The sequence below is a fragment of the Kogia breviceps genome, chromosome 9, assembly GCF_026419965.1.
Source record: "Kogia breviceps isolate mKogBre1 chromosome 9, mKogBre1 haplotype 1, whole genome shotgun sequence".
Taxonomy (NCBI): Eukaryota; Metazoa; Chordata; class Mammalia; order Artiodactyla; family Physeteridae; genus Kogia; species Kogia breviceps.
In genome coordinates this window covers 86669623-86693741 of record NC_081318.1, presented here as the reverse complement: position 1 = coordinate 86693741, position 24119 = coordinate 86669623, and the positions used below count along the sequence as shown (strand labels likewise).

The 24119-nt window shown below is 37.3% G+C and overlaps 1 protein-coding gene across 11 annotated transcripts in view; it reads right to left on the bottom strand.

Annotated features, from left to right (window-relative positions):
• The window catches only part of MAGI2 (membrane associated guanylate kinase, WW and PDZ domain containing 2), a 1353221-nt gene that overhangs the window by 314172 nt on the left and 1014930 nt on the right, over positions 1–24119 (bottom strand). For all 11 annotated transcript variants that reach the window (XM_067042757.1, XM_067042759.1, XM_067042752.1 and 8 more), the window contains one exon: positions 21314–21371. In XM_067042757.1, the coding sequence (XP_066898858.1) occupies positions 21314–21371 (58 nt within the window). The remainder of the gene's footprint in view (positions 1–21313; positions 21372–24119) is intronic.

The window sequence follows — 24119 nt, the reverse complement described above, 5'->3', positions numbered from 1 at the left end:
GAAAGATTTGGATCTGCTGTCTTGTGTTACAACAGAAATGTGCTCAAATGGCAAAGCACTAACTACATTAGGGACAAAATATGGGAGCACCAGGAGGCAGCTACTCAGCACTGGGTGTGGGAAGGTTGGCTTGGGGTTTGGGGCTGCAGCTCAGTATGTCATCCCTTCTATGCAAACCTGCTCCTTTTGGGGCTTCCCTGAATCTATTTTACTGGGAGCATATATTTTTTTAAAAAAAGAGCATAACTCCTGAATGGAATCACAGTATGAATTTCTGGGTTGCTTGGAATTCCATAGGTTTTGCTTGACCCTAATTCTGACTCCATACTTCTGGATGGTCAGGAAAGTGTATGTTGCCTCTTCACATCTGAACCCCTAAACTGTGGCTACACTGGTACCCAAACACACACACACTGCCCCCTCCCTGTCTGTATTTTTATTCATTTAAATACAAGCTTCGAGAAGACCCCATAAAGTTTTCTCTACTATCCAGCTGAGATAGATGGAATAAAAACTTCCTCTTGCTTCAGAAACTAAGAGAAGATAATAACTCTACAGGGATCTTCTGCGGCCAACCCTCTCGATAGAAGGCAGGACACTGTGTTAAGAGCTTGGTCACTGCAGTCACATTGCTGGCATTCACATCCAAGCCCCACCACATCCTAGGCATATGATCTTTCCCACATTATTTACCCTCCTTGTGCTTCAGAATTTTTCATCTATAAAGCTGTGATAAAAGTAAGACCACCTCATAAAGCTGTTGTGCATATTAAATAAATTAAAATGAGTAAATCACTTAAGACCAGTGCCTGGATGTAAGTACTCAATAAATGCTACTGTGATTCATCAGATATCTGTTTCTCAAATGGTCTTTGCTAGGCACTTTGGTAGTGGGTGCAGGTAGGGGCAAAGATCAATCAGACACACAGTCTAGTCTAGCAGGGGAGATAAAACAGAAACAAAAAGAACTATAAAATAGGCTTTCCATAATATGATGTATGCCTTACAGTGCTTTGAAAATCTAGAAATTTTAAAAGTACTAGATTAAAAACTAACGTTTTCAATATACTTTATTTTTTAAAAATGAGCTTTGGATAAATGGAAGAATTAAATCTATTTTACTTGGAGCATTTTCTAAAAACAGACTAATTGAATCCTGCCTCTTGAAAGATTTCTTCCCAACTCTAACACTTAAGTGATAATTTTCTTTCTGTAAGTATCCATTCATTATTCCCTGCTGTACCTGAGGGAAATGTGAATTTGCTTTATGAATACATGGGAGGGAAGACTGAGTCACATGTTACTTTCTCCTGCTCTTTCCGGACACAAGGGTGTCTGATCTGGGGACATAGTGTCCAAGTGGGAGGTGGAATCATGGCCAACTGAGAAGAGTATTTTTATATTCATGCTGAAACTCTCACAGCTAAGGAGTCTGTCCTCCATTCCCCACCAGGCACAGCTTCCCAAATGTGGATATATTTTCATATAAATGAGCTTTCTTCCCTTCCCTAGGAGTAGTGGCAAGTTATTTACTTGGCATTGATTTGTAATGTGTATTTTATGTGTATCTTATGTATAAGGGAGATTCATCGCTTAGCCATTACTATTTACTAATTACTTGGAAAACTTGAAATTTTACTCTCAGCAGAAATGACACCATGTGCTGTCAATTATGCCGTGAAGCCCCCAGGACCTGCAAGATACATAGACTCATTTTTAAAAATTTCAGAGCCAGTAGACATGCATTTAAAAATGTTTTTTATCCATCCCTTTCTATTCCCATAAAACACCTCTCTTAAATTTTATTGCTGGGTGCAGGAGGAGGTTATTGTTATCAAAGGTAACAAGAGATTGAGCAAAAGTAGTGAGTTATAAACTTGGAGAATAGAGCTTAGCTAGAAGGAGACTAAAAGACTACACTATTTCAACATCTTTCAGTTTTAAGAGATAAGACTAGATCAATTCTCCTCTACTGGTGTCTGACAACCCTGACTCACTGGCTGTAGTCCTTTAAGTCTCATGCACACTTTCATGAATGTATCAGTGTGCTAGGCCCTGGGGACACGAAAACGAATACAACACAACCCCTTCACAAAGGGGGCCCATACTCCAACGGGGCAGACACACAAGTTGGGTGACAAACCACCCCAGGTTTGTCTAGGACTAAAGCGTTTCCCAGGGTGCTGGACTTCCTTTTCTAAAACCTGGGCTGTCCTGGTAAAATGGGCTGAGTTGGTCACTCTATAAGCAGTCAGAAAATTTGTATGCACAAGGTGGGGACTCCAAAGAAGAAAAGACAACTTAGTCTGATGGTTCAGCGAAGCTTTACAAAGGAAGTGACACTTAAGCAGATTCTAAGAGGATAGATGTATTTTGCCAGATAGAGAAGGAGGCATTTTGGGAAGAGAACAGTGGATTCAAAGGTGTTCGGGAATATCCATCCTGCTTAGCCAGAGTATGGGGCTCGCGAATACACACATGCATATGGTTGCGCGCGGGTGGTGCCGTGAGAGAAGGAGGCATGGGGGAGAGGATGAACTTCAAGACGAGGAGGATACTTCCAAGCCATGGGATGAGGTTTTGTTTTGTTTCAAGTTTCCCCTACTTCCATTATAGCTTTAGTCTAATGGCTAGCCATAACTTGGAAAGTCTCCATCCTGGAGGATATGCCAAATTCTTGAACTTGGGGGCATTACAGAGTGCGATTTGCCATATTAACCACATAGGAAAAGTTGCAGTGCTCCCTAGAATTCTCAGTCATTTCAGCATCATTCAGTCGTTACCTCCAATGTACTAGTTATTGTACTCACCCGGTGTTATGAGGATGAACAAGATGCTCTCTGACTGTGAAGAATCACATTACCCAGGGAGCTAGACCTTACAATGTGCTGGGAAGGGTGAGAAGAATATGACTTGTAATATACTGTATGTTGAACTGGATTGCAATTTATTAATAACTTAGGTATGAGTTATTAAAATGTGAAGTCACAATATAACCTAAGTCTACTGAACTCCAAAAAGTATGATTCAGAATTAAAAACCTGTGCATACACATCACTCATATATAATGTTAGACATACACAGCCATAGGTACAGGCATACTTCGGGCCTGACATCAAGGTGAGTCAGAGGATTACCAAGGACACTCAGGACATTGAGGAATCATGACGGCAACATCACTAATGTCTAGGATTATCCAGGAAGGAGGGAGTCAGGGAAAGAGTGCCAGTGAGGGGAGATGGACACGATTGGGAACAAGACTGTGAGATCTTGAAAGTCAACATGACAGGAAGATAATTCCAACTTTATATAATAGCAAACCTCCCCAGGTTTCCAAGTCTAATATTCAGTGAGAAAAAGATTAAAAAAATATTATTCTTGACTACTGAGTCTTTAACACTGTTAAGACCAGAGAAAAATAAAACACATAGCTATCCCTTTCATATGTTAGAAAGTAATGCAGGAAGAATTGAAAACAAAGCAAAATTAAAAGTACTTTTGATGAGTCTTAGGGAGAAAAAGATCTTTTGCCGGATACCTAGAATCTGCAGAGAACCTTTCAATACCTTGCCATTAATAAGTGGCCATGGGGCCTGACTGGGCAGGAGCCTGTCATTCTGAGAAGATAAGGACCCTGGGAAGATAAGAAAGGCATGGAAAAGAAGTCATGGGAAGAGAGGATAAAGGTTCAACAGAACCAAGAGCAAAGAAAGGTGGCAGTAGGTTGCTTCATTGTTGTGTTTAATTAGACGGCTTTTTTTGGAAAACTATTGTTGCAGAGTTTTATATAATTAACACACGGTGTCTAAAATTATGCCATTACGAGAAGAGCAAAGTTCTGAGATGACAGTTTCATATATCTGTAACAGGGGATGTATTTTTATGTAACTTGTTTGTTCCTTTGCACAATACACATGCAGGGTTGGTGAATTTAGGCTCCCATGTTGGCCGAGCTTGTATTTTCTATTCTAAAGCTACAAATAAAGAAGATGAAAGGTGTGATGTTGGATATTTCACGAGAACGTTCTGTCTTGCATGCTTTTACAGTTACTTAGTTGCTGTTCAGATTTAAATTCTATTTAACAGATGCCACATTTGTGGAAAGAAATAGTTGTCTGACAAATGAATGTCATCCCTGTAAATAAAAGACAGAATAATGGGAGAACGGTGGGTAGTAGCGAGAGATGGGAAATAATATTCATTGAGTAAATACTATATGCCAAATCCTCAGGTAAATATGTTCCTTGTTTTTAATTCAGCAGCTCCTCAGAGGGTGTAAACAATTTTCTGCAGTTCTCACAGTAAGAAGCAGATACGTAAATCAAACCCACCTCTGTGTAGTGCCAACTCCAACAACAGTGATTTAGGTGATTCTGACATAAATATACATTTACTTTGCAATGATACTTCTTATGTATATGTAGGCTTGGGCTACCTTTAATAATCTGTGACTATTTCAGCCAGGTGATTCTCAATTATCAGTGTTATTTGTGAAACTGGAAACTTTCACAGCATTGTAAATTACATGCTGGTTTTTGGAAGATAAAACCGTGAAAATATAGCACATTATTCTGATTACTAAATGATTTTTTTTAAAGAACCCAATGATTATGTGCATAGAAATAGGGGCTGAATATGTTTTATAAGAAAACATATATGTGTGTGTATGTTTTGCATATTGTAAAAAGTGAGCAATGAAATGATAATGAGAGTATGGGTGGGGGTGCTGGGAGACCGGCTTTGGGTGAACTAGTTTTCAAACTAGAAGAGTCTCCTCCAAGAGTTGCCTTTTAGTCTCACTTAGGGCTAATTCTAACTCTACTTTTCTTGAACTTTGCCCTTACCAACTCTGGAAATTGAACACGGGCCACTGTCTCTGGCAATCATGATAATGATAATAAGATTCTGCACTAATATTTATGAGTAAGGTTAGAGTTGTATGTGAGTGAGAATGGGGGTAGTCAATAATAACAACTACGTATGTCTAGTCTCAAACCTTGAAAAGGACAGGTTAGGTCCTGCTGAAGTCCAGTGATACAATAAGAAATGAAAACATGGTATTTACTCAATTATTTACAGAAATTCCTTATGTGGTAACAAGGGGGAACCTCGAATGCAGGTAAGACCCTCCCCTTGACGTTCACATAAGAGTTACCTGTAAATGGTGGATTAGACCGTGAGCAGTAACATAGGTGAGGGAAGCCACCTGCACTCTGGTTTCCTCAATCTCACATGGACCTCCTGGGCTTCACCAGAGTGAAAGCCACTTACAATGAGTCTCAGTTATCATTCTCTGTTATTTTTAAGATCAAACCAGTGTTTGAAGTTTAAACCACATTTGAAGATTAAGTCTACCTCTCACTACCTTTGTAAAGTTCCCCTAATATCTCTGAACTGCAATGGCCTCATCTGTAAATACCCTATTCACCTCACAGGACTGTTTTGAAGAGAAATATGTGAAAGTGTTTAAAGATGAAGCACTGTATAGATTTTAATATTATCTTGTTGTACTGAGAGTATGGGAGTCAAGTGTAATTTAAATATGCACAGCATCAGGTCTCTTAGTTCCTGTCCTGGGCTGCAACTCTTTCTACCGCCTACGAGCTTGATGGTCTGGCTTCTTTAAGTTTCTCTGTCTGTAAAACATGAATAATAGTATCTAACATACAGTGTTGTGGTAATGACTAAACGAATTATGTAAAATGCTTAATACATACCAAGTGCTTAGTAGACGGTAGCTATTAATATGACTTTTCTGGGTTGACTGATAGTTATTAACTATTTACATACTAAGTAAATGTCCCCAACTACCTTCCTAAGTAATATTACAGAAAAAAGAAAGATAATCATTCCTATCATTTTATCTATCTGAAAATATATTCATATGTTTTTTGATGCCCAATTAAAACTGGAGAAAGTGAAGTAAGAATAAAATGAGGGGACTTTGTCAACCTCTATATATGAGTGTTATGCTTAATGGAAATTTGAACTAAGCTCTTTTCATTATGACAGACTCAATAAAAGGTACTTAATAAGGTTTCAGAAACCACACACCTAATGGTGAGAAGTTCTGGACTAAATTAATGCAAAATTAATTTTATTGGTTTATCAAAGCAAATAGTCTCTTTTTCCCTATAGTAGTTCCAGTTAAGCTCAGCCACAGAACATAATTTTTTTCTTGATAATTTAAAATTTCATCTTACTTAGCTAGATTGAACATACGAAATTTGACAATAAAAAATGTGTGATCCATCGATTTTTATTACATAATTAGCTATCTATTATAACATAATTTCATCTAAAGTCATCTGTTAAACACTAGTAATAAATAATGTTTAACAATGTCACCTTGTACTATAAAAAAAGGAAAACAATATCCTTTCAAATGTATTCAGCGTTGACAGCAGTGAGAAAAATATAGTTCTTACCTGACTTTTTGTTTATAACCTTATCTTCATCTTTCTGAATTTTTATTTAATGATAATCAGTCTCATATCTGTAGATATCAAATACACTTCTATTTTTTTGTCAGAGCTTTGTAAGGAGATTCTATTATAATAATCCACCATTTATGGAAGTCTTCTTTCTTTAACACTCACATGACGGGATTGTTAAAATCATTAAAATAAAATAAAAGAATGGTAATATGTGTTATTGTCTAGCCAAATAACAAGTAGAAATGGAAAGAAAATGCTTTTACATTTTAAGTACTCTTTGATCAGCACGCATAATGAGAAAATAACGAGGCTTATTTAACACAGGAAGATGGCTGCTGGAGCCTGAACCAAGATGGCTGAGTAGAAGGACACGCTTTCACTCCCTCTTGGGAGAACACCAGAATCACAAGTAGCTGCTGGACAATCATTGACAGGAAGACACTGGAACTCACCAAAAAAGATACCGGCACAGCCAAAGACAAAGGAGAAGCCACAATGAGACGGTAGGAGGGGTGCAATCACAGCAAAATCGAATCCGGTAACTGCTGGGTGGGTGACTCACAGACTGGAGAACACTTATACCACAGAAGTCCACCCACTGGAGGGAAAGTTCTGAGCTCCACGTCAGGCTTCCCAACCTGTGCATCAGGCAACAGGAGAAGGAATTCCTAGAGAATCAGACTTTGAAGGCTAGTGGGAATTGACTGCAGGACTTTGACAGGACCAGGGGAAATAGAGACTCCACTCTTGGAGGGCATACACAAAGTAGTGTGCACATTGGGACCCAGGGAAAGGAGCAGTGACCCCAGGGGAGACAGAAGCAGATCTACCTGCTAGTGTTGGAGGATCTCCTGCAGAGGCGGGGTGTGGCTGTGGCTCACCATGGGGACAAGCACACTGGCAGCAGAAGTTCTGGGAAGTACTCTCTGGCATGAACAGTTGCAGAATCTGCCATTAGCCCCACCAAAGAGCCCAGGTAGGGTCCAGTGTTGGGCTGCCTCAGGCCAAACAACCAACAAGGAGGGAACCCAGCCCCACCCATCAGCAGACAAGAGGATTCAAGTTTTACTGAGCTCTGCCCACCAGAGCAACACCCAGCTCTACCCACCACCAGCCCCTCCCATTAGGAAACCTGCACAATCCTCTTAGATAGCCTCATCCACCAGAGGGCAGACAGCAGAAGCAAGAAGAACTACAATCCTGAAGCCTGTGGAACAAAAACCACACTCACAGAAAGATAGATAAGTTGAAAAGGCAAAGGGCTATGTACCAGATAAAGGAACAAGATAAAACCCCAGAAAAACAACTAAGTGAAGTAGAGATAGGCAACCTTCCAGAAGAATAATTCAGAATAATGATAGTGAAGATGATCCAGGACTTCGGAAAAAGAATGGAGGCAAAGATCGAGAAGATGCAAGAAATGTTTAACAAAGACCTAGAAAAATTAAAGAACGAACAAACACAGATGAACAATACAATAACTGAAAGGAAAACTACACTAGAAGGAATCAATAGCAGAATAACTGAGGCAGAAGAATGGATAAGTGACCTGGAAGACAGAACGGTGGAATTCACTGCTACAGAACAGAATAAAGCAAAAAGAATGAAAAGAAATGAAGACAGCCTAAGAGGCCTCTGGGACAACATTAAATGCAACAACATTCGCATAATAGGGGTCCCAGACGGAGAAGAGAGAGAGAAAGGATGCAAGAAAATATTTGAAGAGATTAGAGTCAAAAACTTCCTTAACATGGGAAAGGAAATAGCCACCCAAGTCCAGGAAGCACAGTGAGTCCCATACAAGATAAACCCAAGGAGAAACACACTGAGACATATAGTAACCAAATTGGCAAAAATTAAGGACAAAGAAAAATTTTTGAAAGCAGCAAGGGAAAAAGAAAACAAAACAAAACATACAAGGGAACTCCCATAAGGTTAACAGCTGATTTCTCCTCAGAAACTCAAAGCCAGAAGGGAGTGGCATGATATACTTAAAGTGATGAAAGGGAAGAACCTACAACCAAGATTACTCTAACCTGCGAGGATCTCATTCAGATTCAATGGAGAAATCAAAAGCTTTACAGACAAGCAAAAGCTAAGAGAACTCAGCACCACCAAACCAGCTCTACAACAAATGCTAAAGGAACTTCTCTAAGTGGGAAACACAAGAGAAGAAAAGGACTTACAAAAACAAACCCAAAACAATTAAGAAAATGGTCATAGGAACATACATAGTGATAATTACCTTAAACGTGAATGGATTAAATCCTCCAACCAAAAGACACAGGCTTCCTGAATGGATACAAAAACAAGACCCATCTATATGCTGTCTACAAGAGACCCACTTCAGACCTAGGGAAACATACAGACTGAAAGTGAGAGGATAGAAAAAGATATTCCATGCCAATGGAAATCAAAAGAAAACTGGAGTAACTATACTCATATCAGATAAAATAGACTTTAAATAAAGAATGTTACAAGAGACAAGGAAGGACACTACATAATGATCAAGGGATCAATCCAAGAAGAAGATATAACAATTATAAATATATATGTACCCAAAATAGGAGCACCTCAATACATATGGCAACTGCTAACAGCTGTAAAAGAGGAAATTGACAGTAACAAATAATAGTGAGGGACTTTAACATCTCACTCACACCAATGGACTGATCATCCAAAATGAAAATAAATAAAGAAACAGAAGTGTTAAATGACACAATAGACCAGATAGATTTAATTGATATTTATAGGCCATTCCATCCAAAAACAGCAGATTACACTTTCTTCTCAAGTGCGCATGGAATATTCTCCAGGATAGATCACATCTTGGGTCACAAATTGAGCCTCAGTAAATTTAAGAAAACTGAAATCATATCAAGCAGCTTTTCTGACCACAACGCTATGAGATTAGAAATGAATTACAGGGGAAAAAAACGTAAAAAACACAAACACATGGAGGCTAAACACTACATTACTGAATAACCAAGAGGTCACTGAAGAAATCAAAGAGGAAATCTAAAAATACCTAGAGACATATGACAATGAAAACACGACAATCCAAAACCTATGGGATGCAGCAAAAGCAGTTCTAAGAGGGAAGTTTATAGCTATACAAGCCTACCTCAAGAAACAAGAAAAATCTCAAATAAACAATCTGACCTTACACCTAAAGGAACTAGAGAAACAAGAATAAACAAAACCCAAAGCTTGCAGAAGGAAAGAAATCATAAAGATCAGAGCAGAAATAAATGAAATAAAAACAAAGAAAACAATAGCAAAGATCAATAAAATGAAAAGCTGGTTCTTTGAGGACATAAACAAAATTGATAAAACATTAGCCAGACTCATCAAGAAAAAGAGGGGGAGGAATCAAATCAATAAAGTTAGAAATGAAAATGGAGAAGTTACAACAGACACCACAGAAATACAAAACATCCTAAGAGACTACTACCAGCAACTCTATGCCAATAAAATAGACAATCTGGAAGAAATGGACAAATTCTTAGAAAGGTATAACCTTCCAAGACTGAACCAGGAAGAAATAGAAAATATGAACAGACCAATCACAAGGAATGAAATTGAAACTGTGATTAAAAATCTTCCAACAGGGCTTCCCTGGTGGCGCAGTGGTTGAGAGTCCGCCTGCCAATGCAGCGGACAAGGGTTCATGCCCTGGTCCGGGAAGATCCCACATGCCGCGCAGCGGCTGGGCCCGTGAGCCATGGCCGCTGAGCCTGTGCGTCCGGAGCCTGTGCTCCGCAACGGGAGAGGCCACGACAGTGAGAGGTCCGTGTACCACAAAAAAAAAAAAAAAATCTTCCAACAAACAAAAGTCCAGGACCAGATGGCTTCATAGGTGAATACTATCAAACATTTAGAGAAGAGCTAACACCCATCCTTCTCAAACTCTTCCAAAAAAATTGCAGAGGAAGGAACACTCCCTAACTCATTCTATGAGGCCACCATCACCCTGATACCAAAACCAGACAAAGATACTACAAAAAAAGAAAATTACAGACTAATATCACTGATGAATATAGATGCAAAAATCCTCAACAAAATACTAGCAAACAGAATCCAACAACACAGTAAAAGGATCACACAGCATGATCAACTGGCATTTATCCCAGGGATGCAAGCATCCTTCAATATATGCAAATCAATCAATGTGATACACCATATTAACAAATTGAAGAATAAAAACCATATGATCATCTCAATAGATGCAGAAAAAGGTTTTGACAAAATTCAACACCCACTGCTGATAAAAACTCTCCAGCAAGTGGGCATAGAGGGAACCTATTTCAACATAATAAAGGCCATGTACGACAAACGCACAGCAAACATCATTCTCAATGGGGAAAAACTGAAAGCATTTCCTCTAAAATCAGGAACAAGACAAGGATGTCCCGTGTCACCACTATTATTCAACATAGTTTTGGAAGTCCTAGCCACAGCAATCAGAGAAGAAAAAGAAATAAAAGGAATACAAATTGGAAAAGAAGAAGTAAAACTGTCACCATTTGCAGATGACCTGATACTATACATAGAGAATCCTAAAGATGCCATCAGAAAACTACTAGAGGTAATCAATGAATTTGGTAAAGTTGCAGGATATAAAGTTAATGCACAGAAATCTCTTGCATTCCTATACACTAATGATGAAAAATCTGAAAGAGAAATTATGGAAACACTTCCATTTACCATTGCAACAAAATAAAATACCTAGGAATAAACCTACCTAGGGAGACAAAAGACCTGTATGCAGAAAACTATAAGACACTGATGAAAGAAATTAAAGATGATACCAACAGATGGACAGATATACCATGTTCTTGGATCGGAAGAATCAATATTATGAAAATGACTATACTACCCTAAGCAATTTACAGATTCAATGCAATCACTATCAAATTACCAACGGCATTTTTTATGGAACTAGAACAAAAAATATTAAAATTTGTATGGAGACACAAAAGACCCCAAATAGCCAAAGCAGTCTTGAGGGAAAAAAACGGAGGAATCAGACTCCCTGACTTCAGACTGTACTACAAACCTACAGTAACCAAGACAATATGGTACTGGCACAAAAACATGAACATAGATCAATGGAACAAGATAGAAAGCCCAGAGGTAAACCCACACACCTATGGCCAACTAATTTATGACAAAGGAGGCAAGTATATACAATGGAGAAAAGACAGTCTCTTCAACAAGTGGTGCTGGGAAAACTGGACAGCGACATGTAAAAAATTAGAACACTCCTAACACCGTACACAAAAATAAACTCAAAATGGATTCATGGCCTAAATGTAACACCAGACACTATAAAATTCTTAGAGGAAAACATAGGAAGAACACTCTTTGACATAAATCACAGCAAGATCTTTTTTTTCCACCTTCTACAGTAATGGAAATAAAAACAAAAATAAACAAATGGGACCTAATGAAACTTAAAAGCTTTTGCACAGCAAAGGAAACCATAAACAAGACAAAAAGACAACCCTCAGAATGGGAGAAAATGTTTGCAAACGAATCAACGGACAGAGGATTAATCTCCAAAATATATAAACAGCTAATGCAGCTCAATAGTAAAAAAAAAACAAACAATCCAATCCAAAAATGGGCAGAAGACGTAAATAGACATTTCTCCAAAGAAGACATACAGATGGCCAAGAAGCACATGAAAAACTGCTCAACATCACTAATTATTAGAGAAATGCAAATCAAAACTGCAGTGAGGTATCACCTCACACCAGTTAGAATGGGCATCATCAGAAAATCTACAAACAACAAATGCTGGAGAGGGTGTGGAGAAAAGGGAACCCTCTTGCACTGTTGGTGGGAATGTAAATTGACACAGCCACTATGGAGAACAGTATGGAGGTTCCTTAAAAAACTAAAAGTAGAATTACCATATGATCCAACAATCCCACTACTGGGCATATACCCAGAGAAAACCATAATTCAAAAAGACACATGCACCCCAAAGTTCACTGCAGCACTATTTACAATAGCCATGTCATGGAAGCAACCTAAATGCCCATTGACAGACGAATGGATAAAGAAGATGTGGTACATATATTCAATGGAATATTACTCAGCCACAAAAAGGAACAAAATTGGGTCATTTGTTGAGACATGTATGGATCTAGAGACTGTCATACAGAGTGAAGTAAGTCAGAAAGAGAAAAACAAATATCGTATATTAACGCACATATGTGGAACCTAAAAAAACGGTACAGATGAACCGGTTTGCAGGGCTGAAACTGAGACACAGATGTAGAGAACAAACGTATGGACACCAAGGGGGGAAAGCTGCGGGGTGTGTGTGTGTGCTGAATTGGGCGATTGGGATTGACATGTATACACTGATGTGTATAAAATTGATGACTAATAACCTGCTGTATAAAATAAATAAATAAAATAAAATTTAAAAAAATTTAAAAAAGAGAACAGATGAAAAGCCAAAAAAAAAAAGAGAAAAACACAGGAAAGTGGTCAAATTAATCTTGTTAACACAAGGTGCAGTGGATATTCCTTGAACTAGAAGAAACCTGAGCAATCACCTAATCGAAACCACTCATTTAACAGATAAAAGCCAGTGAGGTTAAGTGTAATTTTGAATTTTGTAAATTCAAAACCATGAATACAAAAAAGGACAAACTATTACTAACATTTTGGTCTGTGACACAAAAACAATTTTGAAAAACATTATTTGCATATTTAAAAAGATGAAATTATAGTTTTCATGTGGGGCAGGAGGGTATTACATTTTACCTCTTAAAGGTTACAATCTTCTGTTTTATTCATAATAATGTGCCAAAGAATGACATCAATCTACTCCTTCCTCTCTGTTTGACTAAATTTCTTCATCCTTCTGATACTATCCCCCTGAGCCAAATGTGATTCTAGTTCTGTATATATTAAAGATCAAAAAGACATAAATGCCAGCCAATCCCTTTAATTCCAGAAAGAATCTCTTTCCAACACTGAAGGAAAACCCAGCCATTTTGTTTGAGTATGCTAGTCTCCAACACGACATGATCCTGAGGGATTTTTAGGATAATTTGGACTCTATCCAACTTTTCACTTCATGTGTTCACGTCAGAACTTAGTTTCAGTCTAAGATATGACTCCAGAGTATGTGGTGATACAGAGTGGCAACATGAGACAATGTGCAGTTCACTCACAAGAAACCTAGCATGTTTAATCCAGAGAGAGATTAATAACCAAAAAATCTAACTATTTCACAAATTATAGAATGATGACAGTGATCTGCTTCTTATTATAACACTGCCTTGGCAAGAGCCAAACAGAATTCTCCAGTGAAAGACGGTGGCAGCTTTCTCTGCGTTGCCAAGCAATGAGCTACACGGAATAGAAATAGGTGGTCCCCTCCTCCAGCAGGAGGAACAGCACTTCCGACAGCATCCTAGGACCTGTCAGTGCAGAAATGACACTCCCCACATTCACCTGCTCATATCCCTCTCAACAGGCTGTCTGAAAGTCCTTTGAACAACATTATCTAAGTGCAGTCTGACCTTCCTGCCTTCATATGGCCAGTCTCGAACTCTCATGGTCCTATAAAAAAGATGGAGTAGAAGGAGGGAGCATGGTCCTTCCTTGGGAGTACACAAAATGGTGTTTCCAGTTCTGACCATTGCTGCCATCTCTCCTTGTGATGATGAGGGCTCAGGGACATTGCTGCCTCTACCACCAAGTTCCCCTGCTCTGTGCTACCCGCTGTGCTCCTGTGCTGTTTGCCTGTGCTTAACCTCTCCAGAAGTGCCTAAACAAGAGCCCAATTAATTTGCTAGATTGATAAAAAAGGTTTAAAGACCAACAAACCAAAAAAAAAAAAAAAAAAATTAGTGTTTACATTGCATTCATCTCTCTTCACAAACACATTCTCAAAGGAAAGATGATGCTGAAGTAATAATTCTTTTGTCTTTTATTATTGACTTCAAGACAAAAAATGATTTATTAGAATTGTAAAAATTAAAAAAAAACATGTAACTGATGTCAAAGCGAATAAATTATCATTATTTGTAAAAGTCCACTTGCAATTAAACCTATTTAAACTTCTGGCTGACTAAAACATTTTTTATTTGGAAACAGAAGATCTGCTAAATAAGGTAGTTTATGAATAAACAGTTGCAAACAAAAGTGTATTCAATTATAGAGTCAAGTTTTCTTACCTTTAGTTGAAAAGACCTTCAGGGGAAGACAAGGTAACTGGTATACAAAATAAATTATGATCATATTAAAATGAATCAGCAATGGGGAAATATCTTACAGCATGAAAAATGATCTCTAATCTCATGTAAGGTCTTGATGAGGGGCATGTATCCAGATCTTGACTGGATGGTAGTGGTGAGAAGGGAGATTGGACATGAGACTTCATTTTGATTTGAAAGAATCATCATTTTAAAATATTTGAGGGACCCTGGCATAAAGAGTAAAAGGAAGCCATAAGCTTTTCCACTGATCTGTGGTTGAACTGTAGTATTAAGAAAGTAGATTAATAGCCAGTTGAAATTTATATAATACAAGTGACTAGTACAGAGTGGGTAAATAAGAACTACCAATTACAAACTATCGGAAATGCTAACATAGTGTAAAGAGCATGTATGTTGAGCTAGGAGATCCCTCACAATGAAGCTCGATTGCTTGTCTTCTCCAGGTTGAAAGGAGTGTTGCCACATACTATGACCTTGGCCTGGGTCAGCCAGAAGGAGGTAAAAAGGTAAGTGTAAAGACTTAGCAAAAAAGAACCAATTGTAGTTTGGTTAGAAATAGAATACTCCACATTTATTTCAATGTCCTTATTCCTTTCATTAACCGATTTATACTTGTTTAACAAATATGAGAAATACTTTATAAATTAAACCGTTTATAATAGTGTAAAAACATAGCCACTCTACTAAAAGGTCTTTCTTAGCTCTACATGCATCAGACAGCTGCAACCTTACTAGCCATATGCCCACTGAGAACTCACTTAACTCCTCCAGAGATTTGGTTCCCTCATTTGTAAATGCTGTGATCATTATCTGGGACAATGGATGTGAAAGTAGTTGAAAGTTAAAATAGTGCCTTAAACATCACTATCATTATTATTATCATCATAACTCCCCAGCTGTATAAGATTGCATGTACCAGTGATAATTACAACAAAAATAACTTCTTTGGGAATTACCCTGAAACCTCAACCCCTCTGGAAGCCATGGAAACATCACACTCTGCGGTCCTTGCTTCATCATTTTCAGCCGGCTTATGGAATTACAATAAATGCTACTTTTTAAAATTCAATGTGGCACACTCTAACCATGAGATTAAGTTGTATGTTTCTTACAGATCAAATAATTTCCCTTAGAATTGTTCACTGTTGGGGTGTATTTTACCGTCAAAGAACTGGAAAAGCAAGTAGTGCCAGAAGGAGAGTCCTTGTCTATGTCATTGGGATACATATGATAAAATATAACTAACATTTGTTGAGCACTTCCTACATACCTGTGTTAAGTGCTAAACACCAGCTGTGTGATGAGACTGCCTAGATTCAGATTCTGGCTTTATTATTTTGTACTTGTAAAAACATCTGTGTCTCAGTTTCCTTATCTATAAAATGGGGATAGTAACACAGACTTCATAGTTTTTGTTGTTGTTGTTGTTTGTTTGTTTTTTTTGTTTTGTTTTGCTTTGTGAGGATTAAATGAGTTAGTATATGTAAAGCACTTAGAATACTGCTGGGTATGTAGTAGGTGCACAATAAAAGTTCTTCCTCTCCCTTCCCCTCTCTCCTTTCTCCTTTCTCTCTGGTCCTCCTCCTCATCCTACTCCACTTCCTCCTTCTCTATAATCTGTCTACTCAAGGTCTCACAGCTAGGAAGCTGCAGGGCTGGCATACTGTGAAATGCTGCAGCCCATACTCTTGGCCACTAAGTGATAATAATTGACATGACCAAATGCTACTGACAAAATTTAGAGCTCACTTTAGATTAGAACATCACTGAGCAAGTTCATCAGCAGTGCACTTCAGTGTTCTATTACACAAATCTGTTAAGCTGGGGAAAGGATTTCTTTGTTAAATAGCTGTTTAGAAGCAGCAAAACAGTGTGCTAGTTTTTGAAGATTGAAAAAAAAGTTGAAAGTTTGAAAAATTAACTTTCAATATAGAAAAAAATTCTCTAAGAACAAGCAAGATTTTAAAAGGTATTCTTTTATGTTGATTTCTAATTGGAAATGTTTTACATTTATGCTGACTTTCCAACAATTCTGAAGTTAGAAAGCATTTTCTTAGAAAATTTAGAAAACTACTCAAAGGCATGAAGGAGAGAAACATTCTTAAGATATGCGATTGAGTTAAAATCCTCTCTAACCACTTTCCAACTTGCTACATCATGACAAATACCCATCATTAACCATGAAATGAATGCAATTTTCCTTTCACATTTAATGTTATATTGGAGATATTATACAGTATCTTTCATACTTTCTGGAACTGCACACAAGTAACGTTTCATAGTAGCAGATGTGTGACATCACATGAAAACTTGTAAAACCTTTACATGAAAATCACATCTGTCAGTCTCCACTATTATTTTAACTGTAGTTGTATGGTTTGCTTCTCCGTCTGTGCCAGCAAAGGCAGCTTTGCATGAAAGCTGTTCCAGGAAATTGTGTCTTCTGGGCTAGCTAGTTAAGCAAATTGTATAACTGCCATTGAAACCAAAATGTAACCCAGCAGACATAATTTCACAAAAGAGGAGAGAAAAACACATTTGTACAAAAGTCACAGCTGTCCAACTCTACATTTTGCACTTTTTTCATTAAAGAAATTTCCCTTTCTTTAAGAACAGTGACAGTTACATTTCTAGTTAGCAACTTCAGGACTTTTTAATACCTTGCTAAGTGCTGTACTATCAAGGATTTAGTGTCAGGAAAAATAGGGCTAACCTCTTTCTGCGTCTACAGACGCAGAAAGACCTCTTTCTGGTCTGTCTGTCCTGTCTGCAGATGAAATAAGGAAAGATGTTGAGTATGACTCACTGTTATCTAAAATACAGACCTGTGTGGCTGTCTCTATAGCTCCAAACGAGGGGCAACGTCCCTACATTGAGGCCCACGTAATACGGACTCCTCTTGGTTCAGGACTCGCTAGTCTTACTCTTGGGGGCCATGGTGCGCAGGGCTACTCTCAAGTCATGGGTAACGGAGCTGGTGGCTCAGAATGAGTGAGTCAGAAGCCAGCCTGATGGGGCTGCGTGCAGCACGGCTCCCACTATCGGAACCCTCCTGTGACACTACTAGAGTGCAGCCAGGGAGGAGATGTTCTCTGGGGACCCCTTATTCTTCTCCAGTGATGAGTCCCAGAAGCTTCTTCAGACAATCATGTGAGGATTATGAACAGTACAATTATCGCATGCATTTCGAGCAAGCGTTTGGAGCCTGGGCTCTGCAGTCACAGTGCCTGGGCCCATTCCTCTCAATAATGTGTGATGCTGGGTAAGTTACTCAACTTCTTTAGCCAGACTTTCCCCATCTGTCAGCTTAAGACAATTTACCTCATTACACTATAGAGAGGATTATAAATGTGCTAAAGACTGTTGAGCTCTTAGCCCGCTGCACGGCACATACTGAGCCCTCAGTACATGTTAACTATTTTGATGATACGATACTTATATGATTGTGATGATAATTTTTCTGAGTTTTAAATATATTAAACCTATCATCTTAAAATTGCATTTGCCCGGGACAGAATTATGGCATAGTAAAGTCACCAATAGTGGTCAAAAATGATTCAATCCAGGTTTTCCAGTTTCAAGTTGTACAGACACTTTCCTGCTATTGACTGCTGAAATCCTGCCTGCTTGTCTGAGGCTGGCAGGAATGAGGGTTTGTGCAACCGTGCCAGAGGCACGAGGCTGATTCCAGCCTGACGTGCCCCGCTGATGATAGAGAGCCCACTCCAAAACTGCTGCTCCCAGGTGTTGATCTGTTTGAAGAGTAACTGACTGCTAAGTTAGACTTCCAGTGTCCCTGCATAGGCTTTTTGGCCACTTGGTAGGAAGGTGGAATGTTTTTCGTATTTTGTAACCAGATCTCTAACTGTGTAATTTGGTATGTAATTAAACACCAAAAATGAGAGCTCTACAGAGAACCCATTATATAATGTAAACATATAATGTTTACAAGTTGAGGTATTTTAATTATTTTCTTCCAAAAGACACTGCTAAGAAATATTGGCATACAGTTCTACTTAAAATTATCTGGAGGTCTGGATGATCTGTCTCAATTTTTTGATTGGTCTGATACACACACACACACCGAACTATTGCTATTGGTATACCTTATGGAATCATGTAATGGGGAAAAAGCCATGACAAATAGAACTGGATGCAGTCTGAAGGAAGTTAAACGATTTGACTCACTATGACCTGTATCTAAGACCTCACAATCACCCGAAATCTAAAACTATTAAATGTGTTAGCCTGATCTAATTATATAAGACATAACTGACTAAATTATGAATAAATTTCTGACTATGGTGATGATACATGAAAAATGAAGTGAAGAAATGTAGAAAGAAATGTAATTTAAGCAAAAACAAGTACAAAGTAAACCATGTGAAATGTAATGATAATGAGGACCATTTGATTTTAGGTTTAGAGCTAATGTCCAATTCAATAACTAACTACCAGCAGCAGATCTTTACTTGAAGAACACACGCCTCAATGATCAAGAAGGTAGGAAGCATTGCTTTCGGTCATGTGGGTCTCTCACCTTTGTGATAGTTAGACAGAGAAAGAAGCTTTGACTGAAATACCGTTTCTCACGTTGGAAAGCAGTTGAGGACCTGGAAGAAGAATCTGAAGATTTTGAATAGGGCAAGGGTCAGCAAACCATGTTCTGCATATGCCAAATTTGGCCAGCTGCCTGTTTTTTTAATACAGTTTCACTGGAACATACTGCACCCCTTCATTTAAGTGTCGCCTATGGTTGCTTTCAAGCTACAACAGCAGAGTTGAACAGTTGTGACAGAGGCCATTTGGTACCCTAAAATATTTGTTATCTGGCTCTTTATGGAGTTTGCCCATATCTAAACTTAGGAGAAGGTTCTTGTTCAATGAATTCTACAAGGAAGTGTATTAAAGATGAGATCTGGTATGTCACATACCTCCATTCTCTTTCCTTACATGGAAATATCTTGGATTTCAGATGTAATAGGTTTAGGCAAGGGACAGTCTAATTCAACAAATTAAGACAAGGTAGCAGTTATTGAAAATCTTTTTTTTTTTTTTTTTTTTTTTTTTTTTGGCGATACGCGGGCCTTTCACTGTTGTGGCCTCTGCCGTTGCGGAGCACAGGCTCCGGACGCGCAGGCTCAGCGGCCATGGCTTACGGGCCCAGCCGCTCCGCGGCATGTGGGATCCTCCCGGACCGGGGCACGAACCCGAGTCCCCTGCATCGGCAGGCTGACTCTCAACCACTGAGCCACCAGGGAAGCCCCCTATTGAAAATCTTTAATGTTGATAAATTTAACCAGGAGCTGCAGCTATATTATCATTATTAAAATATATGTGTATTTTAATTGATGAGCAATGTAGTAGGACTAGGAGCCTTATAACTATTTACAAGTGATTTCCCTTTATTTTTGCAATTAGTGATACCTCCATGTACATATCTTAATATTTGCATCTATTGAGTGTCTACCAGATGTTAGAGAATTAGAGACTATATTACAAAATTGCATTTGGCAAAGGGAGTGAATTCACCTTCACTGGAAATGACTGACTGTGGTGCCAAAATTGGGGCTTTTCCAGATGAAGATGGTGGGTCAAACTATTCAAGACAAGTGCTCATGAAGGAGATGCTCAAGGGCAGGGAGCACACAGGCCATACTCATCAGCACCTCCCCAGTGCAGAGAAGGGCTTGACACTTCATAAAAGCTCAGTGACAATTTGAACAATTTACTACAAAAACAATTTAGCAATAATGACATTAGTATGCAATCCTCTACCATCTAGATTATTATTGCTAAACAGAATATGATTGGAGAAAACAGTTAGATCTTGATGGAGAGTGAGAACTTTAGTTTTTCAGCCTCTGCATTTCTTGGGTATCTGGTTTTGTTATTTACCCAAATAACATTAACAAAGTGATACAATAGATAAAAAATAAAAATTTCTCTATCAGAAGAGAGGTTCTGGAAAAGTGAGTCACGTATTTAACTTTTGAAAATTATGAATATTATTTGATTTTCCTAAGAAAAAATGTGTATATAACTGAATCCCTAATAGGGGCTTTATCCTGAATAAAAGGACGCATAAAGGAGTAACTCATATTATGCTCAGATACATACATTAAGGTAATGAAACATCCAACAGCTAACATAAAAGTCCAATCTACAGAAAAAATACTCTTGATTTAAAATGAGGCCTTAAAAGAGAAAAACAAAATCTTAATTTTATTTCATCCCGCAACTGGAAAGTGTGGTTGCTTCATTTAATTGACTCTGAAATCTGGTTTAATAGAGTATCTCTTTTACACAACTAGTCAGCTCCCAACATTTTGATTGCAAAATGAAGGGCATTTACTTTGATGTCTTTAATTATCACTCATTTAGAGGACAGTGTGAAACACATTTTTCCAACTGGTGTTTTAGAATCATGAGTCAAAGGAAAGGAATGACAAATTAGCCAGCTGGAGAGCAAGAGACAGCTAGCTAGTGCTGCTAGAGTCTTTGTGGGTACTTCAAAGTAAGATGACAAAGGGATAAAGGGACTGTTAGCCACACAAGCTCAATAAATGAAATACTAACACAATTTCACAACACATTAATAACAAGTTAATATCAAACTTAGAGACTTACTCAACATAATAAGTGCCATATATGGGATCATCGATTTTTTCCCAGCCATATGGAAGCTCTGAAAAATAAAGAGTTATTTCTTTCAGTAAGCAACAGATAACACTATTTCTAATAAAAAGTAATATAATTTAATTGTTCGTGGATTGCAGAAATAGTCTGCTAAAGTGGAATAAAGCATTCAGAGTCAGCACCAAATTTCAAATGCATATTGTAGGGACTATAAGAAGTACTGACTTGAAAATTGGCATTTAAAACACAGAACTCTCTTCTCTGCAAATATACTGCTGGGTCTAGCTGTTTATCCCACGCCAAGCAGTAAAATGGCACGTTATCACGTTATCACCACTCAAGGTAATACAGAAGGCAAATCGCTTTCCTGAAAGAGCATACAGCTTTCTCATTTATTTGTATTGTTAAAAGGAGCATTTCAGGATAAAGATCCTATTTTCAAAATATATTTCTGAGAATAGCAAATTGTTTCTGATGACTGAAACAAAGACATTATACATTCTCAATTGACACCTCACTATTCGAGATGGTTAGCTTGCTTTTCTCTCTCCATGGGTAGAATTTGAATACTGCCAATAAACTCTTTGGGTATATTTATGTATAAAGTCTAAAATTCTAAACACATTTTCCTTGACAATATGGTTCATATTTTCAATTCTCCACAGCAAATTTTAATAAATACATGTTAAAATATCAACAATACAATAAAAGCTACTTTAAGCAAAAACATGTTATTTGAAAACCAGATTTTGTGTTATGATACTGTTTCCAAATACACTAAGTCTTTATAATTATTAACTCCTATAAATATGAAGAATATTCTAGTTTTCCTCATACACATTAATAATACATATATAACTTGAAATCTAAGTAAGATATATTGACATGCTCTAAGTAATATGTTTAAATGACACTTAAAAGTTTTATTTTTATAAGTAGTAACACATTTTCACCATAGACAAGCACAGTTATAAAAGAAAATTAGAATCACCTGCAATCCTGCCAGCCAGAGATAAGTGTGTGTGAGTATATATAATTTTTAAAGACACTGGGTCATATAGTGTATATTATTTTTACAGCCTGGTAATTCTACCTAACAAAATATCAAGGGCATCTTCAATGTGAATGAGTGTTACTGCACAATATCACTTTTAAAGTGGACAGTAGTGGTGTGGGGTGTGGCCAGAGCCTGTGTAATCTCACCAATCTTCTATTATTGAACATTTGGGACTTTCCAGTTATATATCATCTGTGTTGGACTTACTAAAGCCTAAATCTTTCATCATTTTCCCAGTAATTTAGTCATGATAAATTCCTAGAGGTAAAATTTCAGATTAAAGGGAATGTACCCTTTTATGGCTTTTGATAAATGTATTTCTATATTTATATCCAAGTTGTTGCCATCCACTCACAAAAGAGAACCAATTTATAACTTCACTGGGAGTTTATGAGTTCACTTTGTTTCTCTGTACCATCAAATTAAATACAGGTCCATAATTCCTCATCCAAAACTTTCTGGGACAGAGAGGTTTTGAAATTCATAATTTTTCTGATTTTAGAAGGAAAACATGAGGCAAATGCATTAGGTTCCATAACACCTCAAGCAGAGTCTGCAAAAGCACTTTATAATCAAAGCCATGAGCATTTAAGCAGCCCAAACCATGTGATTCTCACTAAGAGGCACAAAAAAGGACCACTTCACATCAGTTAGCACTGGTCTGCCAGCATGTCCAGGTCAGGTTACCTTTTGTTGCCAAATGAGTATAAAAGGCAGTTTTTAGAGCTTTTGAATTCTGGATATGCAGATAAAATACTGTATATCATTATTTTAAAAGTCAACAAAATAATTTTTAAAATAGTATCTCATAGTTGTTTTAATTTGCCTTTCTTGGATTTCTAGTTAGTTTCAACATTTTTTATTTGTTCATCCTTGGGCAACTGTTTTTTCTTTTGTAACTTTCTTGTTTTTATAAATCCATTCATAAGAGTTTTTTTTTTTTTTACTTATTAAGAGTATTAGTCCTTTGTTACATATGTTGCATATATGTTTTTAAGAGTTTGTTTAGATTTTAATTTTGTTGAACATTTTCTTCAACACAGTTGTTTTAATTTTTGATTGGTAAATTTCTCAGTGTTTTCCTTTATGGTTTCTATAATTGGAGCTTAGCCTAAATACTGAAGAAATTTTTCAAGTTTATTTATTTTTTTTAAACTATAAAGTCTAGGCTATGCCCTGGTTTAATAATTTTTGGATTAGTCATATATTAATAAATATACAACACCAAATTGTGAAGCATCTTAAGAAATTTTTCTGTCAAAATGATAATAAGAATATTACTGAGTATTTACTATGGTCCAGGTACTGATGGATTTTCCATGCACTAACTCATTTTATCTATACAACAACTCAGGATTTTAAAACCCTGTACTTTGGTTCCAGAGACCTTAGCCAATTCAGATATCAATTTAGGCACTCTGTTTAATACAGCATAAACAATACTTAATTTAAACTAATGAGAATAACTATCCAGATGGCTTTTACCAAATTCCCCAAGCTATTGGAGAATTTGGCTATTAAAAAGAAAAATCCATTTGACAAATATCTACTGAGCGCCTTTTACAAGTAGCTTAAGTAAAAGAATATACAGAGCACAAGAATTGATATTGTGAATATTTATTATTAATATGGCTGAATACATGGATTCATATATATAATAGGTTTAATGTCACCTCATGAATACAATAAAATGTAAAATAATAATATTTAATAATTTTCAGAGTAAAAGCCTAACATGGT